This window comes from Ruditapes philippinarum, unplaced genomic scaffold (genome assembly GCF_026571515.1).
Source record: "Ruditapes philippinarum isolate M1 unplaced genomic scaffold, ASM2657151v2 ctg823_1_1_1_1, whole genome shotgun sequence".
NCBI classification, from domain to species: Eukaryota; Metazoa; Mollusca; class Bivalvia; order Venerida; family Veneridae; genus Ruditapes; species Ruditapes philippinarum.
The window spans coordinates 145,100-166,750 of record NW_026853081.1 but is presented as its reverse complement, the minus strand read 5'-3'; the positions used below and the strand labels follow the sequence as shown (position 1 = coordinate 166,750).

The window sequence follows — 21,651 nt, the reverse complement described above, 5'->3', positions numbered from 1 at the left end:
AAAAACTGATCCACGTAATCGTGATTTTATTACATATTTAAAATTATTAAAATTTGCAACATTCTGAGTTATCCAAAAATCAGAACAACCAAGATTATTCAAAGTAGATTTTACTTTCTCGATCCACTGACAATGTAAAATACCCTTTTCATGAAGATTATACATAGTGGCGGTACAAAGAGCACATATTTTTATCATTTTTACCATTAACTAATTTACTCCAAAAATTTAACATTCTGCAAGTAATATCATTTTCAATAGGAAATGCACCTAGTTCTCCCAAGACCATAACCTGAAGGAGTTGACATCTTAAGTTTAAGTATATATTTATAAAATTTCAATTGAAACTGAGAATAATAGAATTATTTTCAGGTCCCCAACACCTCCGACCCATACAATAATATTGGCTTAACCATACTATCAAACAACTGTAACTGAATATCAATTGGCAAACACAATTTCTTAATTTTAGTTAAAAATACTAAACATAGCCTTCCTCGCTTGATCTGTCAAGTGCTTTTTTGTTTTATTAAATTTACCCATTAAAGTTGAATATCACACCTAAATAACTAAAAAATCATCTACAGCTTCAAGAGTGCATTATTGAAATAAAATACAGGCTTATTTCTTAATTTACCACGAGAAAATACAACAAACTTTTGTCTTATCGATATTAACAGTCAAATGCCAAAATTTACAATAATCAAGCATGCAGTTTAGTGCTGTTTGAAGGCCAGTTTGACTTTCCGCGAAAACAACTGTATCATCAGCATAGAGTAATAAGTACAACTTCAAGAATACATCAACTTCATTCATTACTTAACTGTTCATTTATCTGGTCTGATAAAAACTGCAACCCTTCACAATATGTAGACTTATAAGAAAACCAAATCATTAAGGAAAATTGAAAACAAATTGGAGAAAGATTTTCTCCCTGACGGACACCTAAACAGCTTACAAAATGTATCTGACAATGCATTATTCACTTTAACACAAGACTTAGCTTTGTCATAGATATTAATGGAATAACTTTAAGTAATTTTCCCGTCAATATTATGTGCTAACAATTTCCTCCAGAGAGCAGTACGGTTTATACTATCAAATGCTTTCTTGTAATCAATAAAAGAGCAATACAATCTCTTTTTCTTCGATAAGTAAATATCAATCAACATTTTTTAGGAAAAAATTTGATCCGTAGTTCCATAACCATTACGAAACCCTGCCTGTTCCTCAATTAATAGGCCAGACTCTTCCAAAAAAAATAATTTATTCTAGAATTTAAAACTGATGTGAACAATTTACCAAGACAACTTAAAAATGGTTATACTCTATAATTATCAGCATTATTTTCGTCCCCTTTGTTTTTTATAAATAGGTAAAATTATACCCGTACACATGTATCTGGAACAATTCCTGTTTCAAGTACAAGATTAAATAAGCTGCAATACAATGGTAATAACAAAATCTTTTGAGTATTTTAATATACTCATTCAGTATATTATCTTTAGGTGAACATGCTTTGTTTTATAACTTTGTATTTTTTTTAATAAAGTTTTAATAACTTTGTCAATTTTAAAAGTAGTAAATGGGCGATTTAATATATCATTAAATTCTGAAACTGATTCAATATCAAATGCTGTAAATAAATCTTCAGAATCATCATAACTATTTATATTACGAAAATGATCATATGAAATGCTTCTAACTCGAAACCTTGTTCATTACCTCTTCCCTTTCTCACCGAATATTTATTGAGAAAGACACCAGTACTCCTTTGGTTTTGTACATCTAATTTTTAACAATACTTTCTTGGTAATTCCTAAGTTTAGTATTTAATAATTTCTTGTACTTCTTACTACAAGTTTTCAGATTTTTAATAAGTTATCTTGCGTGCGAAAAGATCTGTAATTACGCTTAGAAAGATATAATACTCCTTCTGACTATCCCCTACATTCTAAGTCAAACCACTGATTATTAGACTTTTTTGAGGAGTTAGCCTTTCTCTGTACAATTTTTAACTAGTACATTTTTTCAGCCAGCAGAAGTAGTAATCTACCAGCTTTCAATTTGTGATTTGTTAATAAAGCAAAGTGTACATGTACCTTCACCTACTATGGGTAGCAAATTGAAATTAACAAAATAATTACTAAACCAGTTTACAAATCAATACCCAATTCAGAAACTCATCTGAACTTTCAAAATTCCAAAATGGTTTTTAACTTACAACATTAACATTTACAGTAAGCAGAAAAGAGGGGAAACTAAATTAACGGCACAGGCTAAAACGCAGACGCTAATGCAGGACAATATAGAAATAATATTGTAAACGGAAGACAATATAGAATATTATTATAAAAACGCAGACCCAATATAGATATAGAGTGTTTTCACAAAATTGCCAGAGATATTACGAAATAGAAGGTGTGAATAGACTATTAAACAGCTTTCACCACTTTATTTTTCAGATTAACTTTATTAAAATAAGAGATTTATAAGAATTATTATTTATACAAAAATAACAGATGTTTAATTAGAGATTTAGAAAATCTTTTTTTTAAATGTTTTAATTTAGTATGAAAATATCAAAAAAATAAATATATAAATAGTGCTATAAGAAAGTTTTTTTTTTTTTTCTATGTTAGATTTTAATTTTAAAATTAAAATTTGAAAAAAATAAATTTAATATACTATAGGTCTTTGTATAATTTGTAACGTAAAAGAAATTGGCAAGAACGTAATTATCAAAGTTGTTTACTGTTAATTCTATAGGTGTTGCATTTTACTATATGGTAACATATTGTCTCATTTATCAAAAGTTTTACTATATATCTAATAATTGTCTGCGTTTCACTATAATCTGTTTCAAATTTTCTGCATTTACTCTATATCTTTAGTGTCTACGTTTTACTATATGTTTATATTGGTCTGCTTTTTCAAAATTTGTACTATTATATATCTATATTGTCTGCGTTTTACTATATGTTTCATATTGTCTTGCATTTATCACAAGTTGTCTTTATATTATAGTGTCTGCATTTTAACAAAATGGAATTTAAATCTTAAACAAATTTTCTCTATTATAATTATAGGTGTCTGCGTTTTCCTATATGTTCCATTATTGTCTGGCATTTTATCCAAGTTGTATATAATATCTATAGTGTCCTGCATTTTACTACTAATGGTACATATTGTCTGCATTTTATCAAAAGTTAGTTACTAATATATTATATTTGTCTGCGTTTCATCGCTATATGTTTCATATTGTCTGCATTTACTCTAATAAATAATACCCAGTTGTCTTTACTATTATATATCTATATTTATATTTTATATTGTCTGCGTTTTACTATATGTTTTCATATTGTCTGCATTTATCACAAGTTGTGCTTTATATCTAAATAGTGTCTGCATTTTACAAAATGAAATTTAATCTTAAACAAATATTTTCTCTATTATATCTATAGTGTCTGCGTTTTACTAATGTTCCATATTGTCCTGCATTTATCACAAGTTGTACTATATATCTATATTGTCTGCATTTCACTATATTGTTTCATGTTTACTCTATATCTATAGTGTCTGCGTTTTTAAAACTATATGTTTCATATTGTTCTGCATTTATCAAAAGTTGTAACTATTTTATATCTATATTGGTCTGCGTTTCACTATATGTTTCATATTGTCTGCATTTATCGCAAGTTGTACTTTATATCTATAGTGTCTGCATTTTACAAAATGAATTTTAATCTTAAAAACAAATATTTTTTCTATTATATCTATAGTGATGCCGTTTTACTATATGTTTATTTTTGTCTGCATTTACTCTATATCTTTAGTTTCGGCATTTTACTGTTACTTTTAACAAAATGAATTTAATTTTCAGCAAATATTTTCTCTATTATTTCTATATTGTCTGCATTTTACTATATGCTAACATGTCTGCATTTATCACAATTTTCACTATATATCTATATTGTCTGGGCATTTTTACTAATACTGTTTACAAAATGTATTAAAGATTTTATTGAATTTAGTGTTCAAAGACTTTTTTCATATGCTTCTGTAAATTATGATATATACTTAAAGCTGGTTGGAAGTTTTTCAATAATCATACTTTTTTAATATAATTGTATCAAAATTATGTGTTTTTCTCTGCAGAAACAAAGAGACACACACATTTAAATTAAGTGGCAATATACTAATACACAGGATGTGGTCACACTTTCCGTATCAACAGGGGACAAACTGTGGGGGTAACTCTAATCCCCTTGGCTATAGGGCAATTAATTATGCACGTGTGAAGTGACACTCATCTAATCAATTCCAAACAATCATCAACAACTATATGCAATCATGAAGCATGACATAAGTAAGTCATGGAAATAAATTATGCACTCACTGAAAAGAATGGTACCACATCATAGATGACAGCTTCATTCAGAATATCACGAACTTGGTATCCTGAGTATGAAAATACACTAAAACTGCCCTTGCACAAATAGTCTGATAAATACTTGGCTTGACTGTGACCTAACACCAAAGCCATAATGATAAACACAATTTAAACAAAAACACACAAATATTTAATACTATTTAAATATTCACTATTTTGTTCGCTATAAAAATATCAGTAATAATTTTATAATCTCCAAATGATAAATCCAGCAACAGAATTATCCACAATATGTATCACACTTTTGTTATTAATACTATAAGATGTATGAGAAAGGGATATATATATATATTTTTTTTTTCAATTTCATTTATTCACTCAGATCATACAAACATGACAACATGAGGTAATAATACAATTACATGTACATAATAAATGAGGCTTCAGAATCAGACAGTATCAAAAATAACATGATATTAAATTGTTAACATAAATATTGCGGGAGAATCAGCATTAAAACAAATACTTCAATAGGGTTCTCCACAGCATTAAATTTATACAATTTTTGGCTCATTTGAATCTTAATATAATTTCTTTAATAAATAAACAAAGTTTTTTGTAATCTGGAATATTAACATCAGTGTTCATAAGATATGAAACATATAGTAAAACGCAGACACTATAGATATAATAGAGAAAATATTTGTTTAACATTAAATTCATTTTGTAAAATGCATACACTATAGATATATAGTACAACTTGTGATAAATGCAGACAATATGAAACATATAGTAAAACGCAGACAATATAGATATATAGTACAACTTGTGATAAATGCAGACAATATGAAACATATAGTGAAACGCAGACTATAGATATAATAGAGAAAATATTTGTTTAACATTAAATTCATTTTGTAAAATGCATACACTATAGATATATAGTACAACTTTTGATAAATGCAGACAATATGAAACATATAGTAAAACGCAGACACTATAGATATAGAGTAAATGCAGACAATATGAAACATATAGTAAAACACAGACAATATAGATACATAGTACAACTTTTAATAAATGCAGACAATATGAAACATATAGTAAAATGCAGACACTATAGATATAGAGTAAATGCAGACAATATGAAACATATAGTGAAACGCAGACAATATAGATATAATAGAGAAAATATTTGTTTAACATTAAATTTATTTTGTAAAATGCATACACTATAGATATATAGTACAACTTTTGATAAATGCAGACAATATGAAACATATAGTAAAACGCAGACACTATAGATATAGAGTAAATGCAGACAATATGAAACATATAGTAAAACGCAGACAATATAGATATATAGTACAACTTTTGATAAATGCAGACAATATGTAGCATATAGTAAAATGCAGACACTATAGATATATAGTACAACTTTTGATAAATGCAGACAATATGAAACATATTGTAAAACGCACACAATATAGATATATAGTACAACTTGTGATAAATGCAGACAATATGTAGCATATAGTAAAATGCAGACAATATAGATATATAGTACAACTTGTGATAAATGCAGACAATATGAAACATATAGTAAAACGCAGACACTATAGATATAATAGAGAAAATATTTGTTTAACATTAAATTCATTTTGTAAAATGCATACACTATAGATATATAGTACAACTTTTGATGAATGCAGACAATATGAAACATATAGTAAAATGCAGACACTATAGATATAGAGTAAATGCAGACAATATGAAACATATAGTAAAACGCAGACAATATAGATATATAGTACAACTTTTGATAAATGCAGACAATATGTACCATATAGTAAAATGCAGACACTATAGATATATAGTACAACTTTTGATAATTACTTTCTTGTCCACATTTCTTTTATGTTACAAATTATACAAAGCTACAGTAGTATTAAATATTTTATTCCAAATTAATTTAATTAAAATCTAACATAGAATAAAAAAAAAACCTTTCTTATATCACTATTTATATATTTATTGTTGATATTATCATACTAATAAAACATTTAAATAAAAAGATTTCTAATCTCTAATTAAAATGTTATTTTTGTATGAAATAATAATTCTTATAAATCTCTTATTTTATAAAGTTAATCTGAAAAATAAAGTGGTGACAAGCTGTTAAGAGTCTAATTCACACCTTCTATTTCTATATCGTCTGCATTTTGTGAAAACACTCTACATCTATATTGTCTGCGTTTTACTATATATTCTATATTGTCTGCGTTTTACTATATATTCTATATTGTCTGCATAAGCGTCTGCGTTTTAGACCGGCCCCTAAATAACATTTAGTAGTCTTAATCTCAAAATTTCACAATGTCATTTTATCATGACACCGTTTACGTCATAACATGGCAGCCACCTTTGCAGGAAATCCAGAAAAAATTGCTTGTGAAAAAGTATGCATTTTTGACGTTGTTTGTATTTCATTGACTGTTTTGATAATTTTTATACATTCTTCAATATTTTATGTCTTGTTTTTAAGAATGTTGTTGATTAATTTTGTCAAGAATAGGCGAAAATTGAAAGCGAAAACAAGGTCGGCATCTCTCTTGGAAACATGCATGGGCTTGAGAAATGGAACGCTTTTTTCTGATATCCTTAACCATTCATTATGCATGAGGCCCAAATTTATGCTTAGGTCCTCTGCCTTTGGGTTCAGTTAGGGGTCATTTGGGTCGAGGTCACCAATGTCAAAAATAGATTTTTACAGCTGTAAACAGGTAAATTTTTTTATGAAATTAGGCAAAGCCACAGACGCTTGGGGTTATGTGCGTGGCTCCCCTTCTTGATCCGCACTTGTATACACCATGCCTATTTTTATCTGCAAACCGTACGTCAAAATATTTTTGCATATTATTACGACCTGGTCACATGTCTTGAACATAAAACATGTTTTCCGCTATTTTAACCACGTTTAAAAAAGTCCCTAGAATATCATAATTTCATGAAGATAACAACGTACGCTTTCCTTTGATGTGAGATGACTGGAATGAGTTTCGGCACCGTTTTGCGCTTTCATTTTCATGCCGAGAACCAAAACTCCGCAGCGGTTACTTCCCCTAATCAGTACAGAAACCAAATCAAAGAAGACTGACGGAAAGGGCGAGTAGTTGCGATTGAATTTCTTTTTCCCAGCGATTTTCCCGCTGTAATTTACGGGAAACATTCCAGTGGTCATGAATTCGTAAAGAAGCATGTGACTCAGTTATGAAAATATAATTAAATGAGCAAAGCTTGGAAGAAAGGTACGATCTGATAATAACATGCAGTTATTTATTAAAGGAATATATGCATCGACTGATTTACACCAGAAATAAATGGCATGCGATAACATAAATACCTGAAATATATGTAGGTCAGTTGTGTTTACATTTCGAAGCTTGGTATCGTCAGGAAATTGAAGCTTGGAAAAAAATTGACTTTTTTAAAACGTTATGAAATTCTATTCAAACTTGTTTATGTGTTAGACACTTAACCGTCTCATACTAATATAAGCACAAATTTAAAAACTTATTCTTGTAAAAAACAATACTTTTAGTTTTTAATATTCAGGGGCGGAGAAGGGCGGGGTCCATACTCCAAGTGTCTGCGGGCAAAGCCTACAGTACTGGACACGCGAAACCCGCACAATTCGCGTATTCGCGGCGAACTCTCATGCTTTATAACGCGAGCGAATTCGCGGCAACTTGAGACAATCGCCGCGAATTCAACTCGCGGCGATTTTGCCGTGAACATTTGCCGCGATTCGCGGGGAATAATACATGTTCATTTGTATAATAAATGTAGATCTATTGTGTAGTCTGTGAACTTGAAACCAGATATACATGTACAAGTACGAAAATTAATTAGTAGATCTACATGAAGTTGTATCAAGAAAATCTTGTAATTTGCTAAAATGCCCTTTCTCTATTTATCTTTGATGCCAACAGCAAATATAAATAACCACGGCGAAATCAAATAACACCGTTAAAAACTTTCCGTGAATGGCGGAATCATGACCTCAATGTATAAATGCGACGCAGTACAAGTATGCGGCTCCATCTGCAGGTAAATAGTGTGCATGTACACGTGTAAACTATTTTTAGGGGGGGGGTACATATTGAGTTTAAAGTAGATAGATATAAATATAATATATGTGTAAAAAGATATTTAGTTACATAAAAAGATACATAATTGATACGACATTAACTTGTTCATTTCTAAATGTAGTGGATCACCGGGACATTTCGTTCTCTCGGGTGATCATTACTCAATTTATTACACGTTTGTAAAAAATAACACACGCAAGATTTGTCTGCTATAATTTCTGAATGGCGGATATTTGCACCCCTGTTTTAAAAATGTTAAAATATTTAATTGTTAGTTACCGAAAATTATCGCCGATTGTTGAAATTCCATAGCGCTAAAAAGACACAAAAACACTCGTGCAAAAAGAAGCATCCATAAATAAAAGGAATATAATGTTTCCATTGTTAAATAATAAATACAAAATTTACACACGAAATGACCTCTGACAAATGACTGGTCGGCTCTTCTGAAGAATCTGTGAATCTTTGATGTTTACACACCTGTAGTTGTTGCCGAATCATCAAAGAAATGCCGACACTCGATTGACTTTCACCTCTTTTTTATATATCAGAAAAAAACTGTCATTTCTTTTTGTCAAGGAATGATTACACATGTTTAATTATTGCTCAAGTAAAAAAAATGTTGGATATTGATTGTGTCAATTATTGACATATTATTAATCGTAAGTGCATTTTGATTGTGATATTTTATTTACATTTCTCATCACCTACTCATGCACCTGGCATTTTTTACTCGTGAAATTGAAGGTAAAGAATGTCAATTTAAGTGATAAAACTTTTACAATTTTCAACAATCATAATTAGCGTATTAGACGTAATAATTAGTTACACCTGTGAATCGGTGCTAAATGTCGCTTTGCATTGTTCTAAAAATAGAATATGTGCGAAAGTAAACAATGGATTTTAATTACATTTGTATTATTATCAAAATAACAATTGGACAATTTGTTATCGTGCGTTCTTTGATGTAGTACCAATTACCTTTTGTAATTTCAATCTCGTTTTATTGTTAACTAATTTTCACCAGCACCTGATTGCTTTGTTTTAATATACAAAATGTATACGCTGTACATGTTCAAATGCTAAATATTTATAAATATACAAGACGTTTACAAGATTTTTTTAAAGTTTTCAAAATTAAAGATCACGGGAATTAAGGACCAAGTAGTACTTTCTAATACAATTATTGCTGAAGATTCTCCGTAAATTACGGCGATACATCGCGGCGATTTTTCGTGACCCGCCGCGAAATTCGGCGAACTTGCACGTGGCGATGTTTTACCGCGAAGTGTCCCGTCGCGACATAGACTACACTCGCGGCATAACGCGACTTTTGCGGGTTTCGCGTGTCCAGTACTGTATGAACGGGGAAGTCAGTTAAAAAAAAAATCGTTCATTTTTCCATTTTAAATGTGTCATTCGTTATTTCATGCACTGCTTCCGTTTTCACTCTGAACACTCATTTGTCTGTTATCGGAATACCTTGCCTATATCCATTGAGTTACATTGAAAAATGCAGCGCCCGACTAGAACTGACACTGAACATAAAGTTTAGGAATCTTCATTAGAGGTGCAGCGATATGTTTTGATGCATCGAAAACCGGTTTAGTGGGTGCCGATCGCTTCCGCTATCATATGTAAGAATTTCAATTCACAACCAAAAATATACACAGGGAAAATGCGAGTCTTAGTCCCATTCTAACTAGTATACCGCTTTATTATGTGTAATGTGATTGGCTAATTTAACTCTGTCATCCAATCAGTGAGTGCAAAATGTTGTATTTTCTCAAAACAAATCAGAATGGCTTCAAACGTAAATGTAGAAAAAATTAGGGCTGTGCATTGCCATTTTTTTCTGTCACGATACATATCACGATATTTGTTTTTCCAAACGATGCGATTCGCGATATGTATTGTATACTTTGAAGAAAGTCGCTGCATATTGCGATTCTTATGTTGCGACGCGATACGTATCACGATACTGACTTTCAGACAATATAAAAATTTGGCCATTTGTTTACAGCATAATTACGAATATAATATAAAACTATAACAATAACAAAAAAATAAACTCTTTTACTTGTTGTTATAACTTGGTTTCCGATTTTGATCTTTCAACAATGTACTTTTCTGATTACTTAAGGATTAAAGGTATTGTTAATTATACCATAACAGCAAATTGATATCTACTATTGTCCACTACTGTAAATATGGCAGTTTAACAATTAAAGTCTTACAATACACCACTAAAGATTTTTCTTGTGAAAAAAATAGTAACAAGTGATTTACAATAAGGTCAACAACTGTGAAAATAACAGTTTATCAGTTTCACTCTCAGTTTTCTCGAAAGATTTGTGCTCAACCCCAGAGTATTTTATTTTGAGTTTGCAAATTTTGCAAACACTCCACGTCCGGTCTTCCACATTATACAACACTGTCTGTTGGTTCCCCAAAAACTACAATGTTCCCAAAACTCGTGAATTATATGACCAGGGAGGATTAACTATAGTTTCCCCTTCTAAATATTTTGCAGTCTACAGTTTTTCTGTTTGTTTGTTTTGTTGTTGTTTTTTACGGGAAAATGATGTCAACGGAAATGAAAGTATAAATACATGACGAATATCACATGGGAATGTTGTCATCATCACTATTTTAATCGGACATTAAGTGCGACTAAATAAAATTACAAATTCATGTTTGTAGGTTGTTTTTTCTTGAAAAGGCATAGATCTCTAATTATTTTTTTATTATAAACAAGTTCAAAGAACACCTGCCCATTTATATGGAATTGATAAAACTTTGTTTATAGTTACCGTTAAATGATTGCGGACACGGGGAAACGAGATGACAACGATGATATGATAATAGTCGCACTTGTTCATTGTTTTCATCTGAGCTATTTTGCTTTCTTCAGTCTTTCAAAAAAGAACGTTTGTATTTATATTCTTGGAAGATATTGTTAGTGTATTGCAATACATCCCCGCTATATCGATACATCGGGAGGTGAAATATGTATTGCATCACAATATATTGGAATTTGTAATTTCATTACGATGCATACAGCCATACATCGAGGATAGGGCAGATCGCGATGAATCGTTACACCTCTAGAAAAAATAAATCTAAATATCCTCCAACAAAACTTAAATAAAATGTGTGGGAATGCTTTGGGATAGAGTCAGATTCAGACCCACAATCCTTTGCGTGCTTCGGTGATAATCAGGCTTTCCGCTAGTCTCCGATTTTCACACTATAGTTCAACTTCGGAGATATCCGTGAACTATTGCTTACATTACCCACATGGATTTTCATCGGATAAATATTTGTGCGGAAAAGGGTGTTTTGTACGTTTTAGAATAAATAACTGTTGCTTCTTATAGAAGTAAAAAATATTTAAGTCTTTTTTGTTGATGTACCTCCGGGAATTCAATATGGCGGTATTTTGGCTACTTTTACCCAGAATGCATCAAATCTCACGACATGATAACTTGATGGAACACAATTCGGCCGATACTGATTTTAACTGTGTGACGTCACAGCCTCTTCTTAATCTTATGTTTAGCTCCATGCATGAACACACTTAATATTCTAGTAAATAATAAGTTAGCCCGGATAAAATAAGTTGAGACAACAAAATATATTAAGAAAAAAATGTTGAGGGGCGCTCACTTGTACAGCAAATAAGCAGAATTATCAACTAAAGAAAACGAAGTAATTACACAGTCATGAATCAAATAAAAAAAATTAAATTGGTTGTCATTGAATGTAAGATTTTGAATTTACTGCCCCGAATTCCAATTTTCAATTTATTCTACTATATATTTAAATAAAGTTTCTTATGATTTACACTGGCCCAAACAAATTTTCATTGACCACTGGACCAGTGCTAAATTCGATGACTGAATTGGTGTGCCTGAAATCGAATCGAACTCTTGGTGTATTGTTGCAGCCTTAATGTTCATCCTTTGGATTGAGTTAGTGGTCAGTTGGATCAAGGTCACCTGTGCTAAAAATAGATTTTTACACTTTTGCCCATATAGCCTTTATTCATCGTCAGATTGCTTTCATATTTGGCAGGAAGATAATTTGCACGGTTGTCAGTTAGGGGTCAGTGGGTCAAGAAGGAACAGGTGTTAAGAGTCACAAAGTCAAGGTCACTTGTCCTAACAACAGTTTTTTAAACTTTTTTTACATAGCTTTTGTATATATTTTTTACCAATGTCTCATATTTATAAGGAACATACCTAAGGTGGTCTTTTAAGTTTGGATGGAGTTTGGGTCGCTGGTTTCAAGGTCGAGGTCTTGTAGTTATATATATTTGATAAAATTTATTGGTAAGTTGAATATTTTTCAACTTCATCAAAAGTCATAGCAATGACTTGCCAATTTGTATTTTTCTCAGTGACAAAACACCATGACTCTTTCAAGTTATATAACAGTTTTACTGTGTTTACAATTTTTAGCAATTTTTCTGTCCATAACTGAGTGAATGGTTAATTTTTATTTTTTTTTATTTTTTGTTACTTACAAGAAATTGAGCTGGGGGCATTCAGTCGTGTTTAACAACTGTGTTACTGTTTTAATTATATTTTGTGCAATTGAGTAGTACTTAGCTTTTTGTGCATGCCATTAGCCAATTGTCAGACAGTTCAAATTGGAATTATGAAAGTTTACATATAGATCTACATCTACAATCAAATCTATGATTTTTTAAAGAAAAGACAGAAAGAACTTAAACAAAATCCATCCACTAATGCCGCATTTATATAATAAAAAGAATAATAAAAGAAATCTGGAAAAAAGTGTTTAATTGAGGATTCAAGCTTACAACATCGCAATTATTCTAATGCTATTATTATTCTTACCACTAGGCCATCATGACGTAAATATCAATTAAAGTATTGAGTACTTTACTGTCATTAAAATTCAATTAGTAAATTGTAATAAATAAAGGAAACTAATGAAAAGGCTTCCGAAAATTAATCAGTCTCTGAAACATTCTATGTTTCATATGGGATACTCACTAGAATATTAAGGAACTTTTTGGTAATATTTTGTTTGGTAGTACTTTGAAAAAATCATCATATATTTTGACATGGATGAATTTAATTGGATACTATTGCCTATACATGTATTTACAACTTTATCTAGATAATTTTGCACTATAAACATATTTTACAGTGTTAAGAAAAGTAAATGTGGAACACCTTTTGAAATATCAGGCTCACAAAAACTGGTCAGCTATTGTTCTTGGTAATGGCATGTTTTCAAAGCCCCAGGTTAGAAAGGTAAAATATTTCAGTCTGCTTGAATGCAGAACTGTACTGAAAGCTTCTGGTTACCATAGAGAAATAATGTACAAGACTCATCCAAAAATAAAAATTCTAGGACTACAGTGATTTTTTTTTGGCTTATTTTATAGCTGATATTCAGTCATATTCCCGATTGAAAATAGTATATTATATTCCCAATCCACAGAAAAAATTCCCAATTGAAAGTTACCAAATGAAATTATTGAATAAAAAATCATAAAAATCTTTTTTCACTGTTATCATAGTGCTTTAAAAATGTTTGAAGATGCCATCATAGACAGTGCTTGTTTGCATTCATTTAATCACTTCAAATTTTCAGTAATGCATTTTTTCCCAGTTGTTAACAAAACATCGCTGAAATTCCCAATTCCATGGGTATGGGTTATGTTCCCAAAATCCTGGGAAAAAACCTTGGACTATTTTCTTTTACATTGTACACAATATTCATGTATCAATGCTCTTCATCTGTAATGACAGTTTGTGTAAAAACAATGTCATGATGATGGATAGATAGAGTGTAAGTAAACCTTGTTTCTGGAATTACCTTCTCTACTATAATTATGTCCTTACAATAAACAGTATACCAGTATTTATACAAAAGAATAATTACCCCCCCCCCCCCTTCCCACCTCTCTCCACCCCAACTGCTTCCCTCTCAGTTTGATATATTCCTATCATATAAATGTAGTTTTTACATAAATAAACGTCTGTTTCATTATTTTATTCTCTGTTCTCACCTGGATTTATTAAGACAATTAGTGAAAACATATGGGGGAGAGGCCTGCTCTTGAACTGTTTGATTCATGCATTACTCATTTGCAATGTACATGAACAATACAGACAGCCTGAAATCCTGGTTAAACTTGATTCATTCATGAATTCCTTCTGTCTCGAGAACTTTTTGTACAATTTTCATGATTTTGAAAAAATTCACTGCTGTTTTCCTTTTCAAAATCTAAGTAAAGTGAAAGTTAAAATGTTTATAATTGTAAAATTTTGATTTTAAAGTCTATTTGAAAGACTGATTGATGGTGAAAATTTATGTCAGAATTTAACATAAAGACAAAAATTTGGAGTAATGTGATATTAAAGTAACTAAATGAGTGCTTGTTGTGGTTTTACAGACTTTCTTGGTCTTAACTCAAAATTAGACCTAACTGGAGTTGTCTGCAATTGGAAAATGAAGGTAGTGTTATTTTCAGTACAAATTTTTTCAACTGTCGTTGATTTGTTTTACTACAATATGATATTGTTTGCATAGGTCTGCATTATTTTCTTGTTCTCATGTTTCTTAATGTATTAATGGGTGGGGTAGTGTTTTAGTCATACATTGTACATTGTATTAATTGTTTGTCCCTTCAGGTGGTTTCATAGTAATGTTATACACATGTATTATAAATTGTGTTGATAATAATAAATGGTAAGAAATTGTGGTTTTTAGTTGGCAAAATGTATCTTTTTCGACTTATATTTGAAGTTGAACATTAATAAAAATGAATCATCAACCATCTGTAGAAAGGGCATAAACTCTTAAGTGGCTGATTACAGATGTAATGATTTGTGTCCCTTTGATAAAAAGAAATAAACTTGATGAATGGACTTTGAAATGTTTCCAGGTCAGATTCAGGTGTTTTTGAAAATGTCTGGTTTCCAAAAATAAAAAATCAAGAGAAAACTGTTATGCTGTAGTTTCTATGCTTAATATTTTATGAAATGGTTGTTAGATTGTATAATATTAATTTAGAAACATTTTCTATAATGGATTATAGTTTTGTGTACTGAGTGCTTACAATGAAACTGGACATGTTGTTAGTCTATTCATTATATTACTTTTATGGAATACATAACTAATTAAAATAATAACTGGGTCGAAAGAAACATAAGGTAATATCGTCACATTGTCTAGATATGAGCAAAAAATAATGCACATACATTTTGTATATATGTTAGTTTTGCTCATCATTTATCATTAATTTTGTTCCTTTTATATATTGCTAAAATTAAAACACATGCTTTAATTAATAATGGTAAAAATCATCAGTATTCCATTCACATGATTTTATTATGATACCAGTTTAGACAGGTCAGCTTGCACTGTGTCTATTTATAAGTTTGACTGCTTATTTTCATTTTAGTATTTTGACATTGACATTCATTAGACCTTAACAAGGAAAAGATGCAAAATCAATGCATGACAACTTCATACACAATACATGTATAATAAGGGCAAATTTATAAAAAAAAATAGCTTCTCAGGATCCAATCACCTGTGTTGTTGTTGACTGGGTGTTTTTTCTTAGATAAAAAAATCAACAGCATCTTTTTCAGTACTGTGAGCAGACAGCCATACTCTCTATCTGGTAAAAGATTATTATCAGTGATTGTTCTTGTGTTGTTACCTACACCCTGTATTTTCCTGCAGCTTTTATGAATATGTTTTAATGATCTGCTCCTGTGCATTCTGCTTACCTTTGTTACATTCATACATTCTTTAGTTACTGTAAAACATATACATTTTCACAGGAATTTGAATTTGGTTTTACACGTATTTTGCTATACTTTGTATTATTCAGAATTTAGAGCTTTAGCCAAGGGTCAGACTGTTCTATTTGTGTACAATCTCAGTGTTTTTTTTTTTCTTTATATAACTACTACCCTAAAACGGTACCATTCCCAATAGAAAATAGACATTAAAATTCCCAATTTCCAATGTTAAATTCCCAAAATGACTGTTCAAAATGCCCACAAGGCAAAGTGATTTTTCTTTAAAATCATTTAAAATCCAACATATTCATATAAATCACCACTCAATAGTTCTATCTAGACAGTAGAAGCTGTTAGCTATCTTTATTCATGATGTCTAATCTCATTTGTAGCTGAAAAAATGCATTCAAAAAATTCCCAATTTTAGTCAAAATAATGTATTTTTTCCCAATCAGTCTGGTACCGGCACCATTCCCAAAGTAGAGAAAAAAACGCTGAATCTGACCAAACTCAGACTTTGTTGACCATTCAGTTTTGATGTTGAACAACTAATGACACATCTAAATTCAAAGCTTTTGTTTGTTCTCTTACACAAATTAACATAGGACAGTTTGATGAAAAACCAACACAAATTTAAATATCAAAACATGTTTCGCTTTATTCAGCTTCCTCAGTTGATACATAAATGAAATCAAATTAACATACAAATTAACATACAAATTTGTATCAATGTTATTGTCCCACAAGCAGAAAGTCTTAGAATCTACATGAAAGGGCGGGCAAAATTTGTATTTTGGAATAATATGGGAATTTTTAGCTTTAAATTCATTAAGGTTTTCTTAAAACCCTTAAAAAAATCAAAACACTGTGGCGGGAAGTCTTTTATTTTTAGAAATCCCATTTACCTCTTAATTTAGAGTTTTTTTATTTGAACATTTTTTTTTTGTAATCTAAATTGACTAATTCCATGAAATTTAAGACCTATGGAGCTTCAGTTTAACAGTACTTATTCAATATTTTATATGGTTTGTTATCATTATAAAACATCCATTAATATAGGAAATTATAGGAAACAGAGAGAGATTTTCATGGCCCCACTTGCCTCTCACTACTGTTGATGACTTCAGGATTCATTCATAATTTCATGTGAGGAATCTATCCAGCTTACTATAAAATAATGCACAAAGGGGGAACCAGACACCTCTGCTCATGAGAAAATCTCCATGACTTTTACAAATGTTGGTGTCAACAAAAAAAAACATTAACATAATTCACAAAATTTCACAATCTGTTCTTATTATTCAAGCTTAAAACATAAGAAACGCAAAAAAATTTGCAAGCGCCAATTTTATGCTTTATTACTTCCTACATTGGGAGGATATGTGAAGGAATTTTGCTATCTACCTGTACAACTGGGATCATTATTGTCTGTCAACCTCGTGTTTAACCCTTTTTCTCAGTGTACATGTTTGTTAGTTGATGGGAATGTAGTTGGCTCCATTTGGCAGGTAGTTGGGTGGTGAAGTAGACGTGCCTTTAAAACTCTACTAGATGTGTATACATGTATGAAAATTTTTTATTACATTTTATAGATATTTTGGAAGATATTTACACTGCAGAAATTTTGGTAATGTAGATAAGCCAGAGGATGTGATGGCAACATGCTTTTCTATGAATGATGTGGCATGCGCATAAAAAAAATTTAAAGATTGTATACTTTTGAATGTTCTGAAACAAAAACCCTTACCAGCCAGAAAAAAACACTCCCTTATAAAATTTCACTTTGCAACATTTTTATTTAAAAGTGACAAGGTCCCTAAAAAAAGTTTTTTTTAAAGGGAAATTTTTTGGGGTTTTTTGAAAGTAGAAAAAAACCCTTTTTATACCCCAAAAAATTTTTCACCAGGGAATGTAGAAATTTTGGAAAACTGCCGGCAAAATTTTTTTCTATGATGGTCCAGTTTGAAAAAACCCAAAGAGGGCGTCCAAGAGGGCCGAAAAAAAATAAATTTTTTTTGTTTTTATAAAGCCCAAAATTGAGATTTTATTTCTTTTTGATATAAAAAATATTTTTTGGGAAATATTATTTGTTTGGACCTGAACTTTAAATTTTAAATGGTCCTTCATGATTTTTAAAAATTTAAAAGGCCCCAAAGGTCATTTAAAGGGTCATTATTTAAAAAAAAACCCAAAAATTTTAAAAATTCCACCATTCTTCATTTTTTTATATGATTTTTAAAAATTTTTCAAATGTTTTTAACTTTTTAAAAATTTGCCCAAACGGGGCTTTTTTTTAATTTTTGTGTGGTGAAAAGCTGAAAATCCAAGTGGTTTTTCCAATAATTTTAATTTGTCATAATTAAAAGTGTGGTCATATTTTTTTTTGGATTTTAAACCCATTTTTTTTAAAATTTGGTTTCTATAAATTGATTTTTAAAAGTAAAAGCCCAAAAGGTAAATAAAAGGGTTTAAAATTTTTTAAAAAAATTTAACCCAAAAACATTAAAATTCCCCCATCTTCTAAATTTTAAATTTAAAACAAAAAGGTTTCTTATGTTTTAAAACATTTCTAAAATGTCTAACTGGGCTTTTTTTTAAAATTAGGGTGTGGGGGAAAGGGCTGAGAAAGTCAAAGGTCATTTCAAGGTCATTGTTTCAAAAGTAACCAAAAAATAATTTCTGACATTGATACATTCTGTCATTTTGATATCAATAAATACTAGCATAAGTTTGTTTGTTTATCTAAGGACCTTAACATCAGTATGATAATCCATCATGTTTTTAATAATCATATATAAGCCGGTGCTAGTGGTTGTGGACGGTAGACTGCAGTAATGACTGCCATCCATGATTAGACTAATTCAACTAATCATGCATATTTTCAATTATGCATGTTTTGGTATTTTTATAAGCTTTAAATTTTATTTGTTGTTTTTTTTTTGTTGCTACCATATAGATGACCAACTTTTAACATTTGCTGCGAAGAGAAAATACCATTTCTTACCTCAGAAAGCAATGGTAGATTTGATATATTGGTCATCATTATTTCAAATACCACGGAATGTACAATAGAATACAGTCAGTAAAACAATAATCTGGCAGCAAATATTTTCTTATTGCCTGACAAGGCTTCACAAATGCCATGTACAAATGTCAGTGTATGTTCTGTCTGTGCAATCTTGCCTAAATTCCAAGTCCATTTTGGAAAAACTGTACTTAACCTATTTTTGGAAACTTTTACAATGTAAACATGGCCTTTAAACTTGGAAAAATATAATCATTTATATGCAATTTGGAGAAAATAGAAAAAACAGAATCCCTAAAGAAAAGCCCAACACGGCAAAATTGTAAAATGTATGTAGCTCGGGTTTTGAATTGAGCCTGTTCATGGAAGGTACTGGTAAAGTGCACAAGTGAAAGTTACCGTCCAGCGCCCCCTGGCACCGAATTTAAGCAGAATTTCAACATTAAACACGAAAATGGTGAAATTATGAATTTAGAAACATCCACAGATGTGTTCATACGGCGGTTATCATGGAACTTCAATGTGACACAGTAGTGTCATTCCATGAAAAGCGGCATATGGTCCCCAAGTAAAAGAATGCGTGTGCCCTAAACGTGAAAACAATGGGCGAACTTTAAATAAAATGGAATTTTGAAAGGGGATCTAAGGTTATGAAGCCTGCATATCACAGAACCCAAAAAATCGAAAGTTTTAATGAAGTAGGTTGAAACACAATTATATATATGTTGTTTTTTGTCTATTTCAATTCAAATTTCTGTATCAAAGCATGGAACAAATTGCAAAGAAATCAATGAAAAAAAGCAATATGTATGCCCATCAAATTTATGGAACACAAAGGGAACACATGTTCACCCTACAATTATTTTGGGGTGCAAATATCCGCCTCAAAGCAAAGACAACGATAGGTGCATCTCCCCTTGGTATTGATTGTTTCAATAAAGTTTCATTGAATTCAAGCGAGTAGTTGCAGAGAAATAGCGAGGTAGTGATTTTTGCTCTGTATGCATTCTGTATCACTAATCAAGGGTCATAACTCTGTGTTGAACTGTCTGACTGGAACAAGGGGTTGATATGCGCATCTCTTCTTGGTTTATTGAAGGTTCCCATAAAGTTTCATTGAATTCCAACTAGAACTTGCAGAGAAGTAGCATTAGCATGGAAATAAGTATTGCTCTTTATGCATACTGCATAACTTATCAAGGGCCATTACTCTGTGTCAAAGGTCTGACCCGAACAAGGCAACTTTATGCACATCTCCTTTTGGTATTGATGGTTCCCATAAAGTTTCATTAAATTACATCCAGTAGTAGCATATAAATAGCGCAGAAACAAAAAATTCGGACGGTCAGATAGACAAAATTAAGGAAGGGGCGGGGGCAGACCAAAACCAAAACAATATCCTCCTCCCAATTCCATCAGTAAGGGATAATAAAGCACAGTTGCCTGAGATCATTAAGGTCATAAAGTGTAATCCACAGTGACACTGGCAAAAAGGCACAGCAAGTTTTACTTACTTTCACTCGGCTTTGTATAAAGTACTAGGTGTATATCGTTTCTTTCCATCTACCATATGTGTAGATGCATGCCACCTTAGCCTTGTTACCAAAGTTACAAAGATCAAATATGAATGGCTGACAATTCATGAAAAAGACATAAATATGCCTAGTGTACAACATAATCTGGGTTTTGCTATATAGTTTGCTGTCACCTAATATCGTAGAGTCAAGAAAAAAACTTCTACAGAACAGATATGCTGAGTTTTTTCAGAAGAGGGTGGTTGTTGAGCCTGCAAAACCGTCATAGTATCAAATTCAATAGTTTCAACGACAAGTTAATTATTTGAAGTGTACCTTTGATTTAGCCATATTGTCTCAACTAAGTATTTAAAATTTTAATAGGTTATCAGCTCCATCAGACAGTTCCAAAGTAAATTTTTGAAAAGTATTTCAACCATGTCAAACCACATCAAACTCTTGTAAACATCTTGCTGATGTCCCTGCAATTTACCCGTTAAATTGGCATGCCAGATATTTCCAAATGGGTCAATAAAAGTGCCTTAAGTTAACCACAACTCACTGTATGGCATGCAAAGTTTATAGAATGAATATTAGTGTCATGTTGGATAATGATGTGGTCATAATTATCATCCTTTAAAGATGTAAAGAAAGCATTCTGTTTGTAAGAATGTCTAGAAAAGATGCTGAGGAAGCATTAGTCTACCATAACAAACCCAATCACATGCCCTCAGAATATCTAAGTAACCTTCAAAAACCTAGTCCATCCAAA

The 21,651-nt window shown here is 30.8% G+C and overlaps 1 protein-coding gene across 6 annotated transcripts in view; it reads left to right on the top strand.

Moving 5' to 3' along the window:
* The first annotated feature begins 6,762 nt into the window (after window positions 1–6,762).
* The window catches only part of LOC132733321 (alpha-taxilin-like), a 66,245-nt gene continuing 51,356 nt past the window's right edge, over window positions 6,763–21,651 (top strand). For 2 of the 6 annotated variants that reach the window (XM_060720023.1, XM_060719988.1), the window contains exon 1: window positions 6,763–6,852. In XM_060720023.1, the coding sequence (XP_060576006.1) occupies window positions 6,805–6,852 (48 nt within the window). In that variant the 5' untranslated portion in view covers window positions 6,763–6,804. Of the gene's footprint in view, window positions 6,853–14,940; window positions 15,043–17,856; window positions 17,904–21,651 lie in introns of those variants that run through there. The other 4 variants (XM_060720009.1, XM_060719973.1, XM_060720031.1 and 1 more) reach the window with 2 other exon arrangements.